The sequence below is a fragment of the Mixophyes fleayi genome, chromosome 2 (genome assembly GCF_038048845.1).
Source record: "Mixophyes fleayi isolate aMixFle1 chromosome 2, aMixFle1.hap1, whole genome shotgun sequence".
NCBI classification, from domain to species: Eukaryota; Metazoa; Chordata; class Amphibia; order Anura; family Limnodynastidae; genus Mixophyes; species Mixophyes fleayi.
The window spans coordinates 319,960,999-319,984,401 of NC_134403.1; the positions used below are offsets into that span (position 1 = coordinate 319,960,999).

At 42.6% G+C, this 23,403-nt stretch overlaps 1 protein-coding gene and 1 long non-coding RNA gene across 2 annotated transcripts; one reads left to right on the plus strand and one right to left on the minus strand.

The window, feature by feature from the left end:
* Positions 1-8,363: 8,363 nt before the first annotated feature.
* PRKRIP1 (PRKR interacting protein 1) lies at positions 8,364-14,893 on the minus strand. The gene is made up of 5 exons (XM_075196728.1): positions 14,727-14,893; positions 14,378-14,456; positions 12,480-12,580; positions 11,576-11,661; positions 8,364-8,462 (listed from the first exon to the last, which is right to left on the minus strand). The coding sequence occupies exons 1-5, from the start codon at positions 14,847-14,849 to the stop codon at positions 8,405-8,407; spliced, it is 447 nt and encodes a 148-aa protein (XP_075052829.1). The 5' UTR covers positions 14,850-14,893; the 3' UTR covers positions 8,364-8,404.
* Positions 14,894-15,035: 142 nt separating this feature from the next.
* On the plus strand, positions 15,036-18,955 carry LOC142139265 (uncharacterized). The gene is made up of 3 exons (XR_012688183.1): positions 15,036-15,191; positions 15,490-15,719; positions 18,850-18,955. It is a non-coding gene; the product is annotated as an uncharacterized LOC142139265 (long non-coding RNA).
* The last annotated feature ends 4,448 nt before the right edge of the window (positions 18,956-23,403 follow it).

The window sequence follows — 23,403 nt, forward strand, 5'->3', positions numbered from 1 at the left end:
AAACTGCGTTTCCAACCAACTGCCGATTCTCTGTGCTTTCTTGTAATTGTTTTTTTTTGTTTGTTTTTTTTACGGCAATTTTACTACAGTTTTGTCTTTTATAAAATTGCCATTTAAAAAAAAAAGTTTACTCACTGTAAAATTGATTCCTCTTACTCTATTGGGGGACACTGCATGACATTGGGGGGTATAGTAGTGGGACTAGGGTCTAGATTTACTGAGCTGCGGGTTTGAAAAAGTGGGGATGTTGCCTATAGCAACCAATCAGATTCTAGCTTTCATTTATTTAGTACTTTCTACAAAATGACAGCTATTATTATTATTATCGTTTATTTGTTAGGCGCCACAAGGTATCCGCAGCGCCGTACATGGTACAAACAGTAGACTATACAGGGTAGAACAATAAACACAAAGTACCAGAACTTCAGAAACTCCATGCAGGCAAATACTGTAAAGACGGAGCGGAAGAACAGGTGTGGAGACAGGAGGGGAGAAGGGCCCTGCTCATACGAGCTTACATCCTAAGGGAGGGTAGACAAAATCAGGCACAAGAGGGAGCCAGTGAAGCAAAGGGGAGAGTAAAAAGGAGCCAGGGGAGAAACAGAAGGGTGAGAGGTTAAGTGGAGGGTTGGTAGGCCTTAAGGAACAGGTGAGTTTTAAGAGCCCGCTTGAAGGAGCACAGATTGGGTGAGAGACGGATGGAGCGAGGGAGGTCGTTCCAGTGAAGGGGGGCAGCTCGGGAGAAGTCTTGTACTCTAGAGTGGGAAGAGGTAATCAGAGTGGAGGAGAGGCGGCGATCATTGGCTGAGCGCAGGGAGCGGGCGGGAGTGTGAATGGAGAGGAGGTTAGAGATATAAGGGGCAGTAGACTGGGAGAGAGCCTTGTAAGTGGTGGTGAGGAGTTTGAAAAGGATTCTGAAGGGGAGCCAGTGTAAGGCAAGACAGAGAGAGAGCTAGAATCGGATTGGTTGCTATAGGCAACATCCCCACTTTTTCAAACACGCAGCTTAGTAAGTCTAGCCCTAGGAGTTTAGGCACTTAACTTCTTTGATCTTCAGTCTCCTTCTCTACTATGCCTCTCCTCTCCTGCATAGGGCAAAGAATGTAAGTATAAAACTCACACAACAGAACTATTTACAGAGAAAAGGAGGGTATGCAATGTCCCCCAATGAAGTAAGAGAAATCGATTTATCATGAGTAAAAATCTTCTTTTCTCTTTCCTACCATTGGTGGACACTGCAAGACATTAGGGACATACCAAAACTGCCTTTAAGGGAGGGAATGCTCTGGAACGGCTGCACGCAATACCTTGTACTCAAAGCTCTCATCAGAGGATGCAAAGCCCTGGAACCTGTAGAATTTAGAGACTGTATGGACAGATGACCATGTAGTCGCTCTGCCGAAGCCCCATGACGCGCCGCCCAAGAAGCACCAACAGCTCTGGTAGAGTGAGCTTTGAACGATACCGGGACAGGCAGAGATGCTTGAGCATAAGCCAGTCTAATAGTGGAAGTGATCCAGCGGGCAAGTGACTGGAAGCCAGCCAACCCCGCTTTTGAGCATCGTAAAGTACAAAAAGATCCTTGGTCTTACGGACAGAGATCTTGCGATCAACATAACACCGAAGAGGGCAAATCACATCCAGCAACAGTAACTCGTCATTTGAAGAGGAGGAAGAAGTAGATGGCGGCAGAGGACGGAAAGCCAGGACCACAATCTCTTGATTTAAGTGCAACCTGGACACAATCTTTGGAACAAAGGAGGGTTTGGTGCGAAGAACGGCCCTATCTTCGTGGAAAATCAGGAAAGGAGAAGTGCAGCAGAGCGCTGCTAATTCTGATACTCTACAAGCTGACGAGATAGTTAAGAGGAATCCTGGTCTTCTAAGTGAAATGGAGCAAATCCACCGATTCAAACGGCGTATGGATGAGCGCATTGAGCACCAGGTTGAGGTCCCAAGGCTCTACTGGAGGAACAAAGGGGGGCTGCACATGAAGGTCTGAACATCCCTGATGGCCGCCCGGTTCTGCTGAAAATAAATGGAGAGCGCAGAGACCTGAACCGTAAGGGAACCTATACGGAGCCCCTTATCTAGGTAGGCCTGCAGGAAGGCTTAATTTGGATGTGTGGAAATCCTGGGCCTCACACAAGACTCAATGATATATGGCTAAGGAGGACAATTTCCTTGATCAGAGTACCAAATAACATCTCCTGAAGAATCCTTTGCCCTGAGAATTAAGGTCTCAATAGCCACGCTGTCAAAGTTAACCGATCTATATTGTGGCAGAGAACAGGACCTTGAACGAGAAGATCTGGTCGCATCGGCAGACGGAAGGGGGGATCTGCTGCCAGTCTCAGAATGTCTGAAAACCACGCCCTGTGTGGCCAATGAGGGGCTACCAGAATGCGGGGACCCGCTCTCTAAATTTTTTAGTACCTGTGAGAGCATGGGTATCTGTGGAAACAGGTACACTAGACTGAAGTGCCATGGAACGGTCATGGCATCCGTGAAATGTGCTTGTGGGTTTCGAGACTTTGAGCAGTACAGGGGGACTTGATGGTTTAGTCTGGATGCCATGAGATCAATCTCCCGAATGCCCCAGCGTTCTACTAGGATGGCAAAGACCCACCATTTGTCTGGGTGAACCCTCTGCCTGCTGAGGAAGTCTGCCTCCCAATTTTCCACGCCTGGAACGGCCGATATCTGGGGTACATGGCGCTCCACCCATACCATGATCCTGGCTATCTCCTGCATGGCCCCTACACTGCGAGTTCCCCCTTGGTGATTCAGATATGCCACAGACGTGGCATTGTCTGACTGAATCTGAAGAGGCGTCCCTGCCAGAAACCTGTGGCATTGTCTGACTGAATCTGAAAAGGCGTCCCTGTCAGAAACCTATGTGCTTGCGTCAACGTCCTGTACACCACTCTGAGTTCTAGGACGTTGATCGGGAGTGTGGCCTCTTGGGAAGGGGGGGGGGGGGGTGGGGACTGAAATCTCAGGGACCCTGTTATCCCTCCCCCGCCTAGTAGACTTGCGTCTGTCGTAACGAAGGTCCATGGGCTGGTGTGAAGGGTCTGTCCCTTGTCCAGATTTTGTCTGGATGACCACCACGCCAGGGAACGACGAGTAGGATTCGACAGGCGAATGATCTGCCTTTCTAAATGCTCCCAAGATCTCGACCACTTTTGGAGAATCTCCTGTTGAAGAGGGCGAGAGTGGAATAGTGCAAAGGGCACTGCCTCAAACACTGAAACCATCGTTCCCAAGAGTTTCATGCAGCTGAGAGAAACCTCTTTCCGCACAAGAAGGGTCCTGGTTCTGCGCAAGAGAGTGAGGACCTTTGTTATCCGGTAAAAAACTCTTTGGGTCACTGTGTCGAACATGAGACCCAGAAAGCGGATTCGCTGTGCCGGAATGAGAGATGATTTGGGTAAATTCAAAACCCACCCATGAGCTTCCAGAAACTGCATCGTGGTCTGGATGTGCCAAGTTAAGCGCGATGCCAATGGTGCTTTCAGAAGGAGATCGTCTAGAAAGGGAACTATTGTGACTCCCTTCTGTCGCAGGAGCCCCGCCATGATCTTGGTGAACACTTGGGGAGTGGTAGCTAGCCCGAAAGGTAGGGCCCTAAACTGAAAATGGGAGTTTCCTACCGCAAAGCGGAGAAGGCAAGGGTGACCCCTCCATATAGGAATGTGCAGGTAGGCATCCTTGATATCTATGGAGGCCAGAAACTCTCCCTGCTCCATTCCGTCGATGACCACCCAAAGAGACTCCATTCTGAACTTTTTGAGTGTTTACCTGCTTGTTCAGAGACTGCAGATTTAAAATTAGACGTAATGATCCGTCCTGTTTTGGTACTAGGAAGAGACTGGAGTAAAACCCCTGACCTCTTTCCTGTGTTGGAACGGGAACGACGACTCCGGTAGCCAGCCAATTCTGGATTGCTTCCTGAAGTGCCTTGTGCATGAGGAGATGGTGGGAAAGCCACCACCTGCGCCTTGGTTTTTTTTAAACAAAGAGAACCCCGAGGGGGCCGTGGGTTCTGGATCTGCAAAACCTAAAGTATGTCTGATACCCAAAATGAGATTATCAGCATTATGGGCAGATGCAGAATCTACAGAACGAAGCGTGTCGTCGTCTTGTAAATCAATTTCTAATTCACCTTCCTGCAACACGACATTCTCCTTGTCCCAATATGGCCACTTCCGTGCCAAGAAGTAGGAAGAGAGTGGAGGGAAGTTCCTCCTCCAGAACCACCCTCCAATATGGCCGTCTCTATGAACTGTCGATCAACGCATACTTTAGTATGGCTGTGTCGGCGTGTATTGCATCCACGCTGGAATTAGAGTGCCCAGGCAGCGTGTGCAGTGTCTTTAGTATATGATTAGTCTCCTAAGGAGCGATTGATACCTTGTCCCCCGCTGCTCTTAGTCTAGGGGGACGGACTTGCCGGCATGTCCACTGGGCGGGGTGAGGTGGATCGCTGCAGCTCCCCCACACGACTAAGTTACACTGTGCTTGAAGAGCAGCCCTTTTTCCTATGTGGGGCACTTAAAGCCCTAATGTCAAACACACAAAATAAGGCCCCATAAGCTCATTTCTAGGGGATGCTGGCCAGCCAAGAGGTGCAAGGTAAGTGAGCTATGCTGCTGCTTACCTTCGCAGGGACCCATGGAGAATAGAGCCAACAGGCTATTCACTCCTCTGGGATTTAGGTTCGATCCCCGCGCTGCACCTGAAAAGGAAAATAAAATAAAAACTTGTAAAACCTAAAACTAGATTAAGTATAGGCAGGAGCCTATACCAACATGTCCTAGCTCCTAGGCACTTTAAAAAAACCTGGAGAGGTTGGGCATAGTAGGGGAGGAGAGTGAGGATCAAAGAAGTTAAGTGCCTAAAGTCCTAGTCCCACTACTCTACACCCCCATCTCTCGCAGTGGCCCCCAATGTTAGGAAAGAGAAAAAAAACAAACGACAGGAAAGTGAACCACAGTTTAGTAAATATACCTTGGACCGGGGGGGTAAAGGTACACAGCTCACCAACCCTGGCGATTGACATGCTTAGTGACTACTTGCCAAACAGGAACAATGAAGTCTTTTCTGGTGGAAGTTCTTGCCTGTGGCTTAATTGATATTTTCCAGCTTATGCCCCAAAATGACCTTTTCTTAAAAATGGTAATGCAGGCAAGGACTTCTATGATTTTAATTTTTTTTTGGGTCCGCAGCCAGGGATTTTAACCATGGAATTTTTTGTTCCAGTAATATAATAAAGTTCAACTTGTATCTTCTATATAGGAAAATGCATCCTGCATATATGAATCCAACTGAACAGCTCAGCTCTGAGTGTGCCATCATCTTTTCCATGAATTTGTTTACTTAAAAGGTCACCTTAGCAAGCAACTTGGAATTGTCATCATTTTAGATCAGGCTTCTCAAACCCAGTCCTCAGAAAGCCCTAACAATTCAGGTTTTCCAAATCACAGGTGAAATAATTAGCATCACCCGTGGCTCTTTTAAATATGTCAGTAATGAATACACCTGTGCTCTATCAAGGATATGAGGAAAACATGCACTGTTAGGGCTTCCCGAGGACTGGAGAACCCCTGTGTAAGATAAACAAATGACCACGGAGTCAACCTCTGTGACAGTCCTCTATAATTCTATGTCACCCTAGAAGAATGGATATAGGGTCCCAAAACATAACCTTTGTCTAGTTCCTCCCATTCCCCCAACTAAAAGATTAACGTTTGCTGTGACCTAACGCACAGACATAAGTCTTTGTCTTAGGCATGGGCTCCTAAATGCCAGACATATGAACTCAACAAGCCAAGGGGAAACAAAACAAGCCACATGGTATATTACTGTAGACTGAGCCAACCACTTTCAGTAATGAGAAAGAATAAAAGAAAAATGCACTTCCCTGAAATGACATTAATCTGAGGTGAAGTCAGTGACTGGCAGTAAGTGTCACTATGTGAACAGGCTGCTGAAGTGGAAGACAGGCCGCTATTACAGCTACAGAGCCAGGCACAGTTGTTGAAGTGTATGCTGTTTCTGTCTTTACCTGCTGCTTGAAGCGGACTGCTACTGTAGGAGCTCCCAAAACACTTGCAGCATACCCCTCAGCAGAGATCACTTGTTTGACCCATCACCACAGTGAAATAGTAGCAACCATTCAGCCATCCCTGTCTTCGTCACTGTAGTGACAGGACAGGAGGGCTGACCACATGGGCGCAATCTTAACATTCCCTCTTCACCCTCACACACTTGACAGAGAAGGTTGTTTATATGTGATTACCCTTTTTTTAGTTGTACCCTTTATTTAAATATTGAATCCATTTGATTATTATTTTAATAATGCTGAAAGTGGCATTTTAGAAATGGCCATCCCATCTCTTGGTCTTTGGCTTCTTTTCTCATCTTCCACTAATTTTGCAAATTCCACTGGTTAAAACAGCAATCCCATGAAAAAAAATGAGGTGTCTATGTTTACCATAAATCACTGTGGCAGGCTATAAGAAGGATCTCAGCATTTACAATTTTCCTTAGTTAATTTTTTCAGGCTGTTATTGATTTATTTATAATTATTCACAGTGTCATGTACTACCATGACAACCACAGTCAAATGATGTAGTTCAGCACCGGTGCACTGGAACATTCCACTGAGCTCTGTGTACTGAATACGACATGCTGAAAGCTGTGAGCATGTGTGAAAATGGCCTTGCACCTGCCAGTGCGATTTTCAAAACAAGATGTTTTTGGGGTTTTTTAGGACAGCCAAGAAAAATGCATGCTTAAAGTTACTTAACATACTATTTAAAAGGGGGGAAAAAATCAATCTGGTATTACTGTTGTTTCTATCCCTCATCTACACTTCCACATAGTGAAATAAGTTTGAAACACCAAATTAAACTACATATGTTGTGACTATAAATTAAGCTTAGCTATTCCTCATTCAATTGATGTATGCAGTACTTGTAATATAAAACATTTTTTAATTAAATTGTATAACTGAAAATGTTAAATAAAAATTACAACCAAATGATTCAAGTCTATGTATCTAATCTACCCATTCCGAGCATTATGTCTAAAAACTTGTGCACAAGAAAAAGCTGCTGTAAACAATAGCAATCAGTCTTTTTTTGGGGGGTGACAATAAAAAAATTGTAATGTGTAACAGTGCCTTTATTCTGCACATACACAAATCTCCCTCACTGTATTTAATGACTAGTGAATAATGGGCAAATTGTCTAAACGGCAAAAGTAGAACAGGATACACTAACTCATTTTTCTCTCCTTAAAATACACCACCGCTCTCTGGGCTGTATAAGTTACACCCATAGTTCCCCAAGAACTTATTAAGCCATTCTTACATATAGGTGTATGTTAATTTACAGAAACAGGGCAATTTACTCACACAGCCATTAATTTTGATGCTGTACTCGAGGTCTCTTTGCATCAGATCTTTATAGTTAGTAAAGGAGTAAATTCAGTAAATAATGACATAATTCTTAGTAAAAATAAAAAAATTTGCTGCCTCTTAGTTTATGCATACCTAATGCCTTCCACATATCTCTTCTCAAACATTAGTGATTAATCGCTTTGCATGCAAGAGACCTCCCCCCCTCTCCCAAGAACAGAAGTCTGAAAGTTAGACTTTAGAAATGGTTGAAATTGGTGGATTTATATCTTTTTCCAGCTTTACTATGTATGGCACTGTATAACAAAAAAGTAATTGCTTTGTATATCATGTAATACAGCCACACCTTTATATTTTTTCAACAAATACATAACATTCGTTTCAATATGGAAACAAATTATTATATTTTATTTAATAATAATATATTCCACAGACACAATTACAAGTAGATTTATGCTTCAACAACCATAAAAAGTATTGAAAGTCTCAACTCATCGGAATTTGTGTTTCATTGAAAGAAAATTACATGTGATGTGATCTGTCACAATAATTTATCTTCACTTAAACAGACATTGGGGACTTGCTGTCCTCTCTTCTCTGTGCACCCTGAGCCATTGGATCCTTATCTACTGGAGATCTATGTTAGAAGTAGGGACGTTGGCAATTACTCAGAGCCACCGATCCTTCATCTCCGCACTCAGCTACGGATGCTAAAGTACTGCTTCCTGTCCCAATGCAGATTGGTTTCTCTGCCTGCAGACAGTCAGGCAAGGGAACCAATCATAACAGACAATGACAGGTGGCGTTTACTGTAGAAAGGAAGCAGCTTCGGAGTATGAGATGCAGGCATTGGTAAAGACACAGTACTAAATTTTAAAACCGCATTTCGTACTCCTACTAAAACACAGTGGATTCAAAATGGCAATGTGGGTCCTTTGTAAAGGTAAACAAATTGCCCGACATATTTTGTACAATAAATTACAAACCTTGCTCTTTGTTTGATTTTTTTGCCTTTTTCTTCTCCTTTAATTTTTGCCTGTCAAGAAGCAGAAAAACGTTACAGAAAACAGTCATGTATAAAATGGATTCCACTACCTGTATCTGATAGTCTATTAGCTATATCGTAAATATTTGAACCAGGCACTGCACCAGTCATCTGTAAAGGATCAAATGTGCAAAATTGTTTATTAGTTATATGGTATGCTTAGCCTCTATTTGTTTGTTTTAGAATTTTATTATTTTCTTTGTAGTAAGTGTGATTAGTGGGGGTTAATTTAAGAAAGTGATCACATGGCTCCGTGACCCTATTAAGCTAGCAGTCAATGTGTAAGCTAGTGAGGATTTCTTCTGAGGATCTGACCACAATCTCCTTTCCTTTACCCTCTCTTTACCCCTTGCCCCATCTCTCCCACCCAAAGTCATTTGCACGCTGCAGCCCATTAACAGCATTGACCCCATCATCCTTGCGTCCTCTCTCGAACCCTTACTTGCTCCCATTTTTTCCCTATCATGTCCCAATGCTGCTGTCTCTCTTTACAACACCACACTCTCTGTTGCCCTTGATACTGCAGCCCCTGCCACCCCCTTTGTCCCCCCCAATCTAAACCCCAACCCTGGCACTCCCCTCTTACTCGTCTCTTCCAAAAGTGCTCCCGCTCCTCTGAACCCCAATGAAGGAAATTCCACTGCATTGCTGACTTCACCCATTATAAATTCATCCTTTCCTCCTACTATTCCGCCCTCTTTCTTGCCAAACAAACCTATTTCACATCCCTCATCTCCTCCCTGCCCAATAAACCCCGAAGCCTCTTTGCTACCATTAATTCTCTCCTCCCCTTGTCCATCACCGCTCTTGACTTTGACACCTACTGCAAAGACAAAATTCACTCTATATACAATGATATCTGTTCTCGTCAGACTTGCCTCCCCCCCACCTGTCCTCTCTATCATTCACTTTGCCACCCTTGGCTCCTACCCACCTGTTACTGTGCCCGAGATCCTCTCTCTTCTCTCCTTCTCTTAGTCTACAACCTGTCCTCTTGATCTTGTCCCCTCCAAGTTCCTCCGCTCCCTCTCTTCCAATGCCTGTTGTCACCTTGCTCACCTCTTTAACTTCTCACTCTCCACTGGTATCTTCCCCTCGGCCTTCAAGCATGCTCTCATCTCTCCTATTCTCAAGAAACCTTCCCTTGACCCATTCTTGCTCTCCAAATATCGCCCTATATCTCGGCGTCCCTTTGCTTCTAAAATTCTCGAACAACTTGTCTTCAATCGTCTGACCCACTTTCTCTCTTCCCACTCTCTTTTTTACCCTCTCCAGTCTGACTTCTGTCCCCTTCACTCAACCGAAACTGCCCTCATTAAAGTAACAAATGACTTGCACTCAGCTAAGTATAATGGTCTCTTCACCCTTCTCGTACTCCTTGACCTCTCTGCTGCTTTTGACACCGTCGACAATTCTCTTCTTCTCACCACCCTTCACTTCATAGGTCTTCGTGAAACAGCGCGCTCCTGGTTTGCCTCCTATCTCTCTGGCCGCTCTTTTAGTGTGTCTGTTTCTGGCTCCTCTTCCCCCCCTCTTCCGCTTTCTATAGGAGTCCCTCAAGGCTCTGTGTCCTTGGCCCTCTGCTCTTCTCTCTCTACACCACTTCTCTTGGTAAACTCATGCAATCATTTGGCCTCCAATACAACCTCTATGCTGATGACACGCAAATCTATCTTTCCTCCTATGACCACTCTCCCACTGTCCTAACTCAGGTATCTAGCTGTCTCTCTGCTGTAACTACCTGGATGTCACAGCGCTTCCTGAAACTAAACATCTCTATATCCGAGCTCATCATCTTTCCTCCTGCCAATATTGCTATCCCTCCCAATATCTCCCTCTTGGGAGACATTCCGAAAATCCGTCCCTTCCTCTCTCAGGAAGCAACCAAAATCCTTGTCCACTCACTCATTTCTCGTCTCGACTATTGCAACCTCCTTCTCACTGGTCTTCCTTGCTCTCACACTTCTGACCTCCAATCCGGCTGCAGCTAGGCTCATCTTCCTCTCCCATTGCACCTCTTCCGCTTCTCCTCTGCATAAATCCCTTCATTGTCTCCCTAACCAATTTTAGAATTCAGTTCAAGCTCCTTACCCTCACTTACAAAGCCCTTACCATCACTTCTCCCCCTTACATCTTTGACCGTGTCACATACCTACCCAGCCACTCCACTCCGCATCTGACCTCCGCCTCAATTCATCTCTCATTACCTCCTCCCATGCTCACCTTCAAGACTTCTGCCGTGCTGTCCCTAATCTTTTGAACTCCCTACCCAGTCTGACTCGACTCTCCCCCAACCTTCAGTCCTTCAAACGCTCACTTAAACCTCACCTTTTCAAGCTCGCCTATCCTACCACCTCCTAACCATTATATCCATCACATCCTCTTCCACCATCTAAATTTTGCTCCCAGTTGCTCCTACTGTCTCTCACCACCCCTCCCTTTATAATGTAAGCCCTCGATGGCAGGATCCTCTCTACTTATTGTTCCACATCTGTCTCCTGTCCCTCGTACGTCCTGTCACATCTTTTGCTGCACTCTGTGTGGGACCCCCATAGCATTACTCACACTCATCTGTGCTGCTGACATGTGTTACCTCATCTATTTGTTACCTGCTTCTGTATCTGGCGCTACAGACTCTGTGGCGCCTTATAAAATAATATTATAAGGAAATGAAAAAATAATAAAAGCTGAAATAAAACAGTTTTCCCTTGAAATTCTGTGTGCTCCCATCACCAAGATAAAAAAATATTTAAGCCTTGAGTAAAGTTAGTTTAAATATTTGCAACATTTTAATAATTTCATGTGTTAAAATGAAATGTAAATATAAACACCACATAAAGGCATATATAAAGACCTAACCTCAGATACAAAACATGACATTTTTATGTATGTTAACCATTAGGGCTTTGCAATCAGAATGCCCCTCAGCTGGAAGCAACAACCATCAACTTTTCTATCCACCACTTCCGGTTGCATTGTGGGGAAATACCTGACTGGCGGCACCGACGAGACATACAAAGTACATATCCTGGGCAATTCTCTACAACCCAGACACATTGGACTTTATCACTGCTGAATAAGTTCCAAAAAGACAGAAGGATTACCGTTTCAATCTGCGCTTTAATGTTCTCTCTTCTGCCTGGATTCTGTTCTCCATTATTTTCTTTTCAAAGTCATCATCTAATTTTTGCTGCAATGAGATATATTATATATAACATTATATATATATATATATATATATATATATATATATATATATACACACAAGTTAACCCGTGCATGATACTCATGCATTCTAGTCAAATCAAGCTACTTAAGGTGTTAAAAAGGTTCTTGTCATGCATTTGGGCCTAGCCCAGGCCTCCTCAGGGGAAGAGCGTTACTTCCCGACGCAAGCGCCCTTTTTGAACGTGGTTTTGTCCACATGTCACCACCTCATCATTTTTCTCCATCACCTCATCCTTTATCTTCATCGCCACATCCTTCATCAAGCTACTTAAGGTGTTAAAAACTCCCCACTGTCACCCCCGGCAACCACCAACCACTCCCAACTGTCACTTTTCCTTCAAGAAATATATAGGTCAGTGTATAACTCTGCCCAGCAGGTGGCGCTGCAGCTTGGTTTTTTTTTTTCTCCACACACGCCACTAGGCATTTATATAGTAGATTTTATATATATATATATATATATATATATATATATATTAGTCCACCTGACACACAAAATGTGAGATCATTTTATTGTAATTGTGCATATTACATGGTTTTAGGTTTCTAAATAGCTTTCATACACCGTGCATGGTCCCCAACTGATCTAAAATTGTCCTTCAGCCTCGTTGTGATAGTCTACAGAGTTATCTACATTAATACAGGAGACTTCAAGAATCCCTATTTGTACCATCTTGGAATGCAAACAAAGGAGTATCAGTCAATCAACAAACTCAGCCTATAACACGGAGTAAATGCTGCAATAACCAGGTTACTTGTATGATATAAAAAACAAGTTACAGTCTCAGACATGGCATCCATATATTCCTGTCTCTGATACTCTCTGCGACGAAGATGTCGATATACATGAAACTCTCCACTGCCAGCCCCAGCACTGGACCCTGTAAGAGTAAATGTGAATACCTCTGTAAAATTAATCATACTTTTTCAAAATTTCAAAATGTAATAGACATAAAAAGCAAAGAAACAAAAAGAATTCCTAGTTAAAATGTATAAATTTAATAATTAAAGGTAAATGGAGACAAATAAAAGTGAACATACAATGGATAAACAGACTCCATCAACACAATACACAACTTGTCTATGGGGCTTGCAACAGAACTTTTTTTCCACACTTACTGATAAATTGTATTGATCACATTGATGTAATATTCCAAAATGCTGAGGTATCAGCAAGCTAAAAACCACAGAGAAGAGAAAGCCAACAATTTAAGTTATCAGCTTCCTTTAAACTAATCAACTTCTCTAAAATGTTGATGGTTAACTGTGATGTGATAGTGCTCAGACTACTATCTTCTCAAGCGCACTTGATAAATATTAGATGAAGTCTCTATGCTCATTAGTAGACGAATTTCAACAATGCTGCTCCATACTTGTCAAGCCAGGCCCCACAATTTTTTGCAGAAACTGCTCTAGAACCCATACCGTTTTAAACCTGTGCTACATTGTTGATTGTTTTGGTGCTTCCCACGATTCTTATAACAGCTTGCGCAGGAAAGCCCCCCTCTTGTTTGGGTGGACATATTTTGGGGCCATTACCTATCATGTGAACTTCCCAATTAATGTGTACGACAAGCTCACAGGAAACAAAGTTTGACACCACTAAATTAGGCCGCTAAAGCAGTTGAACACAGTGTCACTAATCATTTTGCAGAAAAACACTGAAAGGACCCCCGAGGCCCGCTGTTTTTAGGCAGAAAGCGCATGGAGAAAGATTGGAGAGGGTGGATGGTAGGATCAGCAGGGAGAAGTGGCCTTTGGATCTGGCAATAGAAGATCATTTGTGACTTTCACAGGGCAGCTTTTGTCTAGCAGAGGGGCGGAAGTCTGAACAGAGAGGATCAAGCAGGGAACGTGCTAGAGAGGTAGCTGTTGAGGCAGTTGTAGACAAGTCACTGTGCTTTTTAGGAAAAACATTACATTTCCAGTTAGTACATGCCAATATGCAATTTTAACTAAATAGTTTTCTTGTCCTCTTTGTTTTTTACCAACAATATATGTCCGCAATGTCACACTGTGCGCAGTTTTTCTATTCTCTGGCTTTCCATTTTTAAATTGCCAGTTTGCAGTCAATAATCTTGTGTTTAACAAGACTTTTTCAATGTGTAGGATGTGCAATAGATGCGAGATAATTAGGCAGTTTATACTGTCTGTAGCACTTTAGTTTGCTGTTTTGGTTGATCTGTTCCTTAAAGTACTTAATGTAATCCTGCACTAGAGATTGCAGCCATGTTCTCTCACTCAAAATGAGCACTGCAAGCAAACAATTGTGCCTTGTAGCTAAAAAGAATGTTGTAAAGAAACAAAGATATATAAGGAAGGCAGAAAGCTAAAGTAACAGTAAGGGTAGCAGGAAAGCACGTAAAACCCATCAATTCAAGCTGTCTAAAACTAGAAACGTCCTTCAAACCAACAACATGACAGAGCTGTGAAATATTTGCAGAATGATGTTGTCATTTTTGGACTAGGAAATTCAGGCCACACATGACATAGTACCTTTTCTGATCTGGGATATATGCAAGCCTGTCTATTTCACAAATTATCACCACAATTATCTGTATATCAAAAATAAATTAATTTATTTTCACAGAGGAATTGTCCATAATATTTATAGCAGAAATAAAAACATAATAGCATTATGTTGTCATTAGACATAAAAGATATATAGTAATATTTACCCATAACATCTCTGACAAACTCTGGGGCATTTCGTGGTGTCCATTCTTTTGGCCTTTCAGGTATTGGAGCAGCTTTATCCTGTAAATATATGTTTTAATGAGTTAGACCAAGGCAAGAAAATTAGATTTAAAATGTTGAAGTGACCTTTAGGAATAAGCTCTCAGTTACTTTTAGATAAAAGCTAAACAATGGCTATTAAGTACTCGCATGTACAAAGCCTGAGTAGTAAACATTTTATGTCAAAGTCGTCACCGTTACATGACATTTTCATACACAGATCAAGTTGTGTTAGGGCCAGTGTTACTTATAATTATCAGTCACTGTTTTAAATTAAACATGGCACCTTACCGGATTCCTCATCAGCCGTTCCAGCCTCAATCTCTGTTCATCGGTGGCATTTTTGGGGATAATCAATGGTTGTGGCTCTTTTTTAGGTCTGGTTGGCTTGGGGGCAGCACTTTCTGCCGCCATGGTCTCTCCTGTTTCTTGTTTACATCGACGCGAACTAATGACGACAATAAGTAATACCTCAGTCCGCAGTACCTACCCGCAGCCGGGTCTTGTCTCACTGCACAGGCGGTGGCCATTTTGTCGTAGATCAACAGCTGCTTTGAGAGTAGTACAAATAAGCTCCGATAAAATGTCGTACACAGTGGATACAGGATGTAAGATCTGTTCTATCTCTTCTACATATAGAAGAGAATTTAAATGCAAAAGGCGCTTGAAGTAAATAGTGTAATTGAAGGGCTGTAATCGGCTGGACAAGGAGGTGCTGATAGAATGGGTTATTTATCGATTCTAATATCAATTGGAGTAAGTGCTGCTGCCACTAAAGTGTCTTTGCTTGTTCTAAAAGAAGTTATCCACCCAAAGCTTTTTTCCTGTGGTCCAGAGTTAGCATCAAAATTTGTTTAACGCTGACATTAAATGCAGGATCTACCACAAAATGGGCTTCATGGATTATAAATAAATGTCTTAAATTATTCTGTGTATATTATTGTGTCAAAAGTTTTATTTTTATTTTTTTTTAGCACAATTTCCTGTGTGATGGTTTAAAATGTAACTAGTCACATACTGATAGTTGGCAATAATGTTGTTATTCTCTTTACAGAGAAACTGCTGTTACAATCATCATCATCATCAACATTTATTTATAGAGCACCAGCAAATTCTGTAGCGCTTTACAATTTGGGACAAACCGTAATAAACAAACAGGATAAAACAGACAAGAGGAGACGCTGGAGTACCCCTTATTTGTTATTTTCTGTTAGGCTAATATGTGCTCTTGTAATAGTCCCACAATCTCTACAACAAATAGAAAAATGGTCGAAAATCTGGATGGTAAGTATATCTTTTTATGTTTCTCCTACACCTTATATGTGAGAAACTGCTACCTTGGGTTGTGGTGAGGCTACAGAATCTGGGCAAATAGTTATCTGAAAATTGAAGATCCTCCACTCTACCAACCTCACCTACCCTTAGTTTGGGCATTTTTTTATAGGGCTGCTCATGTCAGCTCTGTTAACTTATTCATTTGCTTCTTTTTTGTTTTTCTACAGGTTTTGACAAGTGATTCACTCCTGTTAGCTGTGCTGAATGAGTGACGCTTAGATTGCAGCATCCATTATTTTCATACATGACAACAAGAAGGAGGTAGTGAAAATTGTCTACTTACTTCTCGGTTCCCCCAGGAAGGAGCTCACTCTCCAGAGGGGGGGGGGGGGGGGGGGGGGATTACTTGATGCAGAGTACTTTTGTACTTGTGGGCTCCCTGCTTAGCTCTCTCCGTGTATCGCTGTTTTTCAAGTTGGCCGCAGCCATCAGGAGCAGTTTGGCATACCATTTGTTTCTCTGCTCACAGGAGAGCTCAGAGGGACAGTAGAAATTACTGCTAAAATACTACAGTAAATATGGTCAGCTGGCAGCCCTTCAATAGAGCAGATGTCATTAGGACATGGAAGCCGCTGGGAACCGTCCATCTATGTGGCTGGAAAAATGGTCTGACTAGCTTTTGGAGAGATTGCAATCTGACTGGCCAAAGTCAGAATTGCTTCTGTTGGAGGAGCATCTCAGAGCCGCTTCTGAGTACATGGGTGACACAGTTCTGGCCTCAACAGCTCTTGGATCCCTTCCTTGGCTGATTTGTGTCATGCAAGCACTGTGGCTCTGGTCCTAGGATGCAGATATTGAGTCCAAGAAATCTTTGGAAGCCATTCTGTTTGAGGTTCAGTTCTTTTGGGACCTGAGCTTGATAAAATTATCTGTCAGACTACTGGAAGAAGGAGTCATTTTCTCCTTTCAACCTGGAAAAGTCAAAGAGACCTAGGTTGAATTATTTTCATGCCTCCATTTGTCCAAAAACCTCCTTTTCTAGGAGTCAACCCTTTTCTGCACGTGGGGGACAGCCAAGAGGAAGATTGACCTGGGCTAAACACCGAGGCCTAAGCTCTCTGAGAAGCAGACTGCCTAATGGGATTTTTGCCACCCAGCTCAGTTTCAGGGACATGTGGAAAACCACCTCTTTAGACTTGTGTGTTACAGACATTATAGACAACGGTTACATCATAGACCTTCAGGGGCGTCTTGCAAAGAGATTTTTTGACGGTCCCATGGAACTTCCAGTTGGTCTATCTTTTCCCTCTAATTCTGACCCCTTTCCCCCCCACATTCCCTCCGATTCTCTAGAAGGCCAAGCAGGAATCAGTTCCGGTGATCCACATGGCTCCGGATTGGCCTCACAGGACCTGGTACGTCAATGGGACGGGCTGGATAATGTCCTTAAGTTTAGTTTCCTTAATGTTCAGGTTTCAGATCAATCAGTATGGTTTCGGAAGAAGTTACCCCTGATTCCGGGTGTCCAGACTTTCTTCCAGTGTGTTTTAAAAATGTAGCCTCTTTATGTCCCTCCAATGGCCAATGGGATCTTTACTTGGTTGTTCTGGCTCTTCAGCTTCCTCCATATGAACCTTTGGAGATGATTGAATTGAATTACTTGACTTGGAAATTGACTTTCCTTCTGCCCATTTCAACGGCTGGATGGGTTTCCGAATTGGGGGCCCTGTTTTGCAAGTGTCCATTCTTGATTTTTCATGACGACAGGGCAGTCTTGATTTCCACCTCAATCAGGAAATTGTCATTCGCTTTTTAAAGGAGTCTGGCTCTTCAGGTGACCAAGAACAGCTGGGTTTCCTAGATGTGGTCAGACAGCTTAGGATTTACCTATGCAGAACCTCAGGGCATCAAAAGATTTACTCCCTACTTGTTCTCTATGACGTGCGAGAAGCAGGTTTGGCCGACATCTAAGCATAGTATAGCCAGATGTCATGTCCACTTTTCAGCAGACTTATTCTTCTTCCGGTCAGCCAGTTCCAGAACGTGTTTCTGCTCATTCTACTGAATCAGTTAGTGCTTCATGGATGACACCTCATGGTGCCTTCTCTGAGCAGCTATATTGGAAAGTCACTTGGTCCTCTGTCCACAACTTCACCAGATTTTACGAATTGCATGTTTTCGTGTCCAGCGATGCTAGCTTTGGAAGACAATTTTTTGCATTTAGCTATGTCTGAGAGTTTCCTCACCTAAGGGCAGCTTTAGAACATCTCCAAGACTTTATAACCCGATACTGCGCCAAAGTCAGATAATTCCTTGAAAAGATTAGGGAGTGGTACAAGTGGTTTCGTAAGAGATAGAAAGATATCATCAGCAAAAAGTGCAAATTTATAGTCTGATTTATATGTGGTGATACTCAAAATGTCTGTGTTGTTTCTAATTCTGCTGGGTAGGCCTTCAATATCCATAGCAAAAATTAACAGGGAGTGGGGGAACCTCTGTCTGGTAACATTAGTCAGGCTGAAGGAAATGTAAGTTAGGCCATTGATGAGGATGGTGGTGGAGGGATTATGGTATAATGCACTGATTACTTGCAGACATTTGCGCACAAAACAAATGAATTATTTAAGAGTTAGAGCCATGAAAACATATTAAAGGTTTCCTCCAGTAGCAACACTGAGGGAATTTTATTTTTGTTAATGAGGTGAATTATATCTATTGTATGCTTGGTATTATCAAGTACTTGCCTGGAAGGGACAAAGCCCACCCGGCCTGGGTGGATTAAATTAGAAAGCAGTGGATTCAACCTATTTGTTAATATTTTGTGAAATTTTTAGATCAGTGTTTAGGAAGAATATCAGGTTATAATTAGAACATACTGAAGGCTCCTTCCCAGGTTTAGGAATCGCTATTATTTTTGCTCTGGTTGTTTTGTGATGAAAGACTTCTCCCTCCAATATGCAATTAAACAGAGGCCTCAGGTTAGGGATTACAATAGTTTTGTAATAGAACATGGAGTATATGTCGTGTCCCGGAGCCTTGGAGAGTTTATGTGATTTAATGGTTTCTGCAATTTCCTCTTCTGTAATATCACAGATTAGTAATGAGCATAATCATATTGTTTTGTTGTTCCATCTTGCAGTGGGAGGCATAGCCGGTGATGATTACATGGAAAATATTTGTCCTTTTCCCCTGGGCTGAAGCTTCTTCAAGAAGGAAGGAACCACATAACAGCAAGTTTTAAACTGGCCAAAAATAAATACTTTTGGTAAGCACCAATCTTGAATTTTAGTTTGGTACTTTTCTCTTTCTCTCTGCTCTCCCGGACTCCCAGCAGGCAAGTATCCCGCATACGCAACTTGCTCGTCAAAATGATGCGATTCACTGTGCCCCGCCTCTCCTACCCTCCAACCATGCCCCCTGCCCGCGATCTCCTGGAATTAACTTTTCCAAGGTTGGCAAGTATACTTTAAATAGACAGAGCTGACAGGCAATTAGCCAATCAAGAGAATGCAGGAAGTTTTGAAAAGACCAGGTGTGCGCATGCTCGGTTCAGGCCAGCAAGTGAATACAGGGAGTGAGAACCAAGGGAAATGGGTAAGAACAGTGACCAAAATGCAGGTTAGCTGGTGCAATGTGTGACAGTGTGAAGCAATGTTGCTTGTGACATAGTGAGTATAGCTTAATCTATACATCTAAAGTAGTATCACTCATGTAAGAGATATTCAATAAACATGCAAATAAATAAGCACCGCCTTAAATTTGTGACAATTATTTTCCTGGGGGGAGGGGGTGAATGCATATAGTATATATAGAATAAGATTAAAAAACATGGAAAAGAACAAGGCAGGAGGGATGGGGTGGGAGGAGTGTACTGGGATCTATCTATTTAACGGACATTTTTTATCGTGTATTACCTGGATTGTTATATACAGGATTGTCACATTTATGTGTTATACATTTAAACATAAGCGGGCACAATGTGACATTTCCTCCAGGACATGCAACACTGCTGCTAAAAAAAACAAAGAAACCAAAAAAAAGTTTCCTAAAAAATACTGAACTGGGTCCACCTGCGCAACCACTCAGAGAGCAGCCCTCTGTAAATCCGCACACAATCCCAAAATGTGCAAAGTGTAAACTTAGAAGCAATAAACGGGAAACAGATGGCGCTACTGATAAATTAACTAAATAACTTATTTATCTCATTGGACTTATTTTTGGACTTACATTGAGAAGTTGTGTGTGAAATTTTTATAGCTCAATAATTGGTTATTTAGGGGGGTATTCAATTGCCCGCTTATTTGCGTTAATAATAAGCGGAACCGTGGAGATCGCAACAATTCAACTTACCGGAAATGACGATATTCAATTGTAATACCTAATCCAGCCCCTTGTGGCATAATATCCTTCTTCTACGAGTCTCTTTTTTTTTTTTTACAGTTTTCCCGCCATTCGCAATTACCCGCCCACATTTCTATAAAAAAAAAAAAAGACTTTGTTTAGACTAACAACACATCTGAATGACAGACTCATCTTTGTTGATGGGTCTCGGTCTCACATGGATAGGAAATATGTGACGGGTTATGCTGTCTTGGATAAGACTACAGGGCTTCAGAGTCTTGTTAAATTACCTGGTCACCTGTCTGCACAAAGGGCAGAATTGGAGGCAGTAAAGGAAGCCTTACTACTCCAACCTTCAGGACCACATACTATATATAGCGACAGCTCATATGTAGTTCAGTCCCTGACATTACACTTGGATACCTGGCACAGGCATGGATTTGTGGACAGCCAGAATAAACCCCTGGCGCATGTTTCAGCGCTCAAAGAGTTATGGGAATGGGGAATGATGCATCCTGAAGAGGCTGCGGTCATTAAAGTTCCTGCTCACCAGAAAGGGAATGATCCCCTTGTCCTGGGTAATAACTCTGCAGACGAAGCAGCCAAACTGGCTGCTTTATCTGGGTTTTTACAAGACCCAGGTTACAAGGAAGTATCATCTTATAAAGTGACGATACGAAACAAGACTCTGGATGAAAACCCAGTGTTATTTGAAGCAAAGGATCCTCTTTTTATACCCCAAATTATCATGCCACAAGATCCCTGGTCAATCAAAGAGGGCATCCTGTGTCATACAAACAATGAGGGTTCAGAACCCCTGCCAGTTGTTCCTGCACATCTTCAGGTAGAGCTGACAAGACTCAACCATCTGCTCCTCGGACACCCTGGCTGAGATAAGCTCATGTCCCTCCTAAAGGACAAATTATACTGGTCAGGGGTGTCAAAGACAGTGGAAATTGTCACACAACAGTGTCTTGTGTGTGCACAAGTGAACCCCAGAGCTCCAGCTCTCAATCCGGTTTAACAGCGTGTGCCCCCTGCAGAAGGACCATGGGCTGCCCTACAGAAAGATTTTATAGAACCACTACAAGCTGGCAGTCGCAATTGTCTGTATGCCTTGGTAGTGGTGGATGTATTTTCAAAATGGGTGGAGGCCATTCCAGCTGTAAATGACTCTTCTACTACCACAGCAAGGGTCTTATGGGAACAGATTTTGTCACGTTGGGGAGTTTCCAGGATCATTGAATATGATCGGGGAACACACTTTACTGGCAAGGTCATGAAAGCGCTTTGTGAACTACTGAACATAAAACAGCAATTTCATTTACCTTATCATCCCCAGTCAGCAGGAATAGTAGAACGAATGAATCGGACAATCAAATCTCGTTTGACCAAGACACTGTTAGAGAAGGGCTCCTCTTGGGTGACAGCTCTGCCCGCAATACTGATGGGTATTCGGGCAACTACAACAGGGAACACTCCATTTGAGCTCATGACTGGTCGCAAAATGCCACTTTGCTTCCCCAAAGAACCACAGTTGTCAAACCCCATCAAAGAGGCGATTGCCAGAGATGTGTTCTTACAACAAGTGCAAAATAACCTGAAAGAACTGCTGCCATATGCAACCATCCGGCTGAACAAACCCTATCTACAGGGGGAGACTCCCATGCCTCCAGTAGATAGTCCCTGGATGCAAATCCTGGGTGATACAATGCTAAAAGGCCAACAACTACAAAGAAAGACTCTCGGAGAAGACGTAAAGTTCTCTGGGTCCACGTTGATCAAGTGAAAACCATGCAAGCCTCCTTAACTCAATAGAGTGCTTCTGTGCTCATTGAGATGGGTAGATTGAGAAATCATACTCCTTCCAAATAAAAAAAAAAAAAAAAAAGGGTTTTAACTGATCATTGAGAACCAAAATGTAAGGAAAGGAAAATCCTAGAGCCCTACCCTGATTACATCCTGTACTGTATATGCAACTAACAGCGCTCAAGGGACACTCCGAGGAGCATATTGTACTCTTTCTCCCACTGTAGGTGTTCAAGTAGCGGAGGAGATGGAAAGAACACCAGTGACCCCAGAGAAGCGACTAGGTACCCATCGAGATACTACTGCGAGGTTTCAGAAAATTCTGCTTGGTTTTGGTTCAGAACTCAAGATTTGGCTGCTCGACTTCGGGAAGGAAGAAGACATACTGCAGAAACTTTCTGGGAATCAAGCTACAATCAAGCTGGAACTTGATGCCAAAGTATCATCTTCTCATTCATCCCATAATATCTCTCTCTCTCTCTCTCTCTCTCTCCTTGTAGTGTCGGCCTTCCGACAACAGGGGGACTGAGGATGCTCGTGCATGTACCAAGTACAACTGCGCATGCGCGGTTGCATAGTAGAATCCCCACTGTGTGTGACGACTCAAGTCGGCACATACACAATGGGGAGAATCGCCAGGGGTGATGATGTTATCACCCCTGGACACACAGGAAGCTCCACGTGTGTGTGGTGAATCACAGCTGCTGGGAAGGCTGGGAGTTTCCAGGTCTGGACTATAAAAGTCCAGGCTGGGGACTTCCCTCTCTCTCTGCCTGCTGCCCCTGGACATCGAGCACACTACACTACAGAATACATATAGGACACACTACACTAATAGGGACACACTACACTACAGAAAAGATACATTACACTACAGAAAATATATATACATTATACTACAGAAAACCTACACTAAGCTACAAGAAAGGATTCTGTGCTACAGGAGCGTTCCCTACACTGCAGATAAAGAATTGGATCCAAGAAACAAGGACTTGATAAGTATCATTAATATATATATATATATATATATATATATATATATATATATATATATATATATATATATCCATAAAGCTATATGTGTATTTGTAATGTGGATTTAACTATTTATATACATATAACTTTGTAGCTATTGTCTGATATCTGTGATAGTTAAATCAATATTATAAATACTGATTCTTATCAAGGATACATATGTAAAGCTAGGATAGTGTAAGGAATAACGGTGGTGAACCTAGGGTTAAATGTATATTGATATACTATGTTATGCTGAACAACGTTATGATATATGTGTGAACTGTGAATACAAGCTTTTCTGTAAAATACTTTGATTTAAATACATACATATGTTGTGAGTATTGGTTATTTATAACGAATATATACTGTGAAGTACTGCTGAGATACAGTGATTATTGGATAAATAGTTCTGTAAAACTTGTGCTATTTAGTGTGGTCAAAAGACTGAGTAAGGCAACACTATGTAAGGAAAAGTGCGAGTTTTATAGCGAGTGTATCTAAGAATAGAATAAGAGGACAGCGTGCG

Excerpts from the sequence above, each read along its gene's own strand:
- PRKRIP1 (XM_075196728.1), bottom strand. The coding sequence starts at position 14,849 with ATGGCGGCAGAAAGTGCTGCCCCCAAGCCAACCAGACCTAAAAAAGAG. Across the intron at positions 14,457-14,726 it reads AACGGCTGATGAGGAATCCG|GATAAAGCTGCTCCAATACC; the intron begins GTAAGGTGCCAT and ends ATATATTTACAG. Across the intron at positions 8,463-11,575 it reads TTAAAGCGCAGATTGAAACG|GCAAAAATTAAAGGAGAAGA; the intron begins GTAATCCTTCTG and ends GCTTCTTGACAG.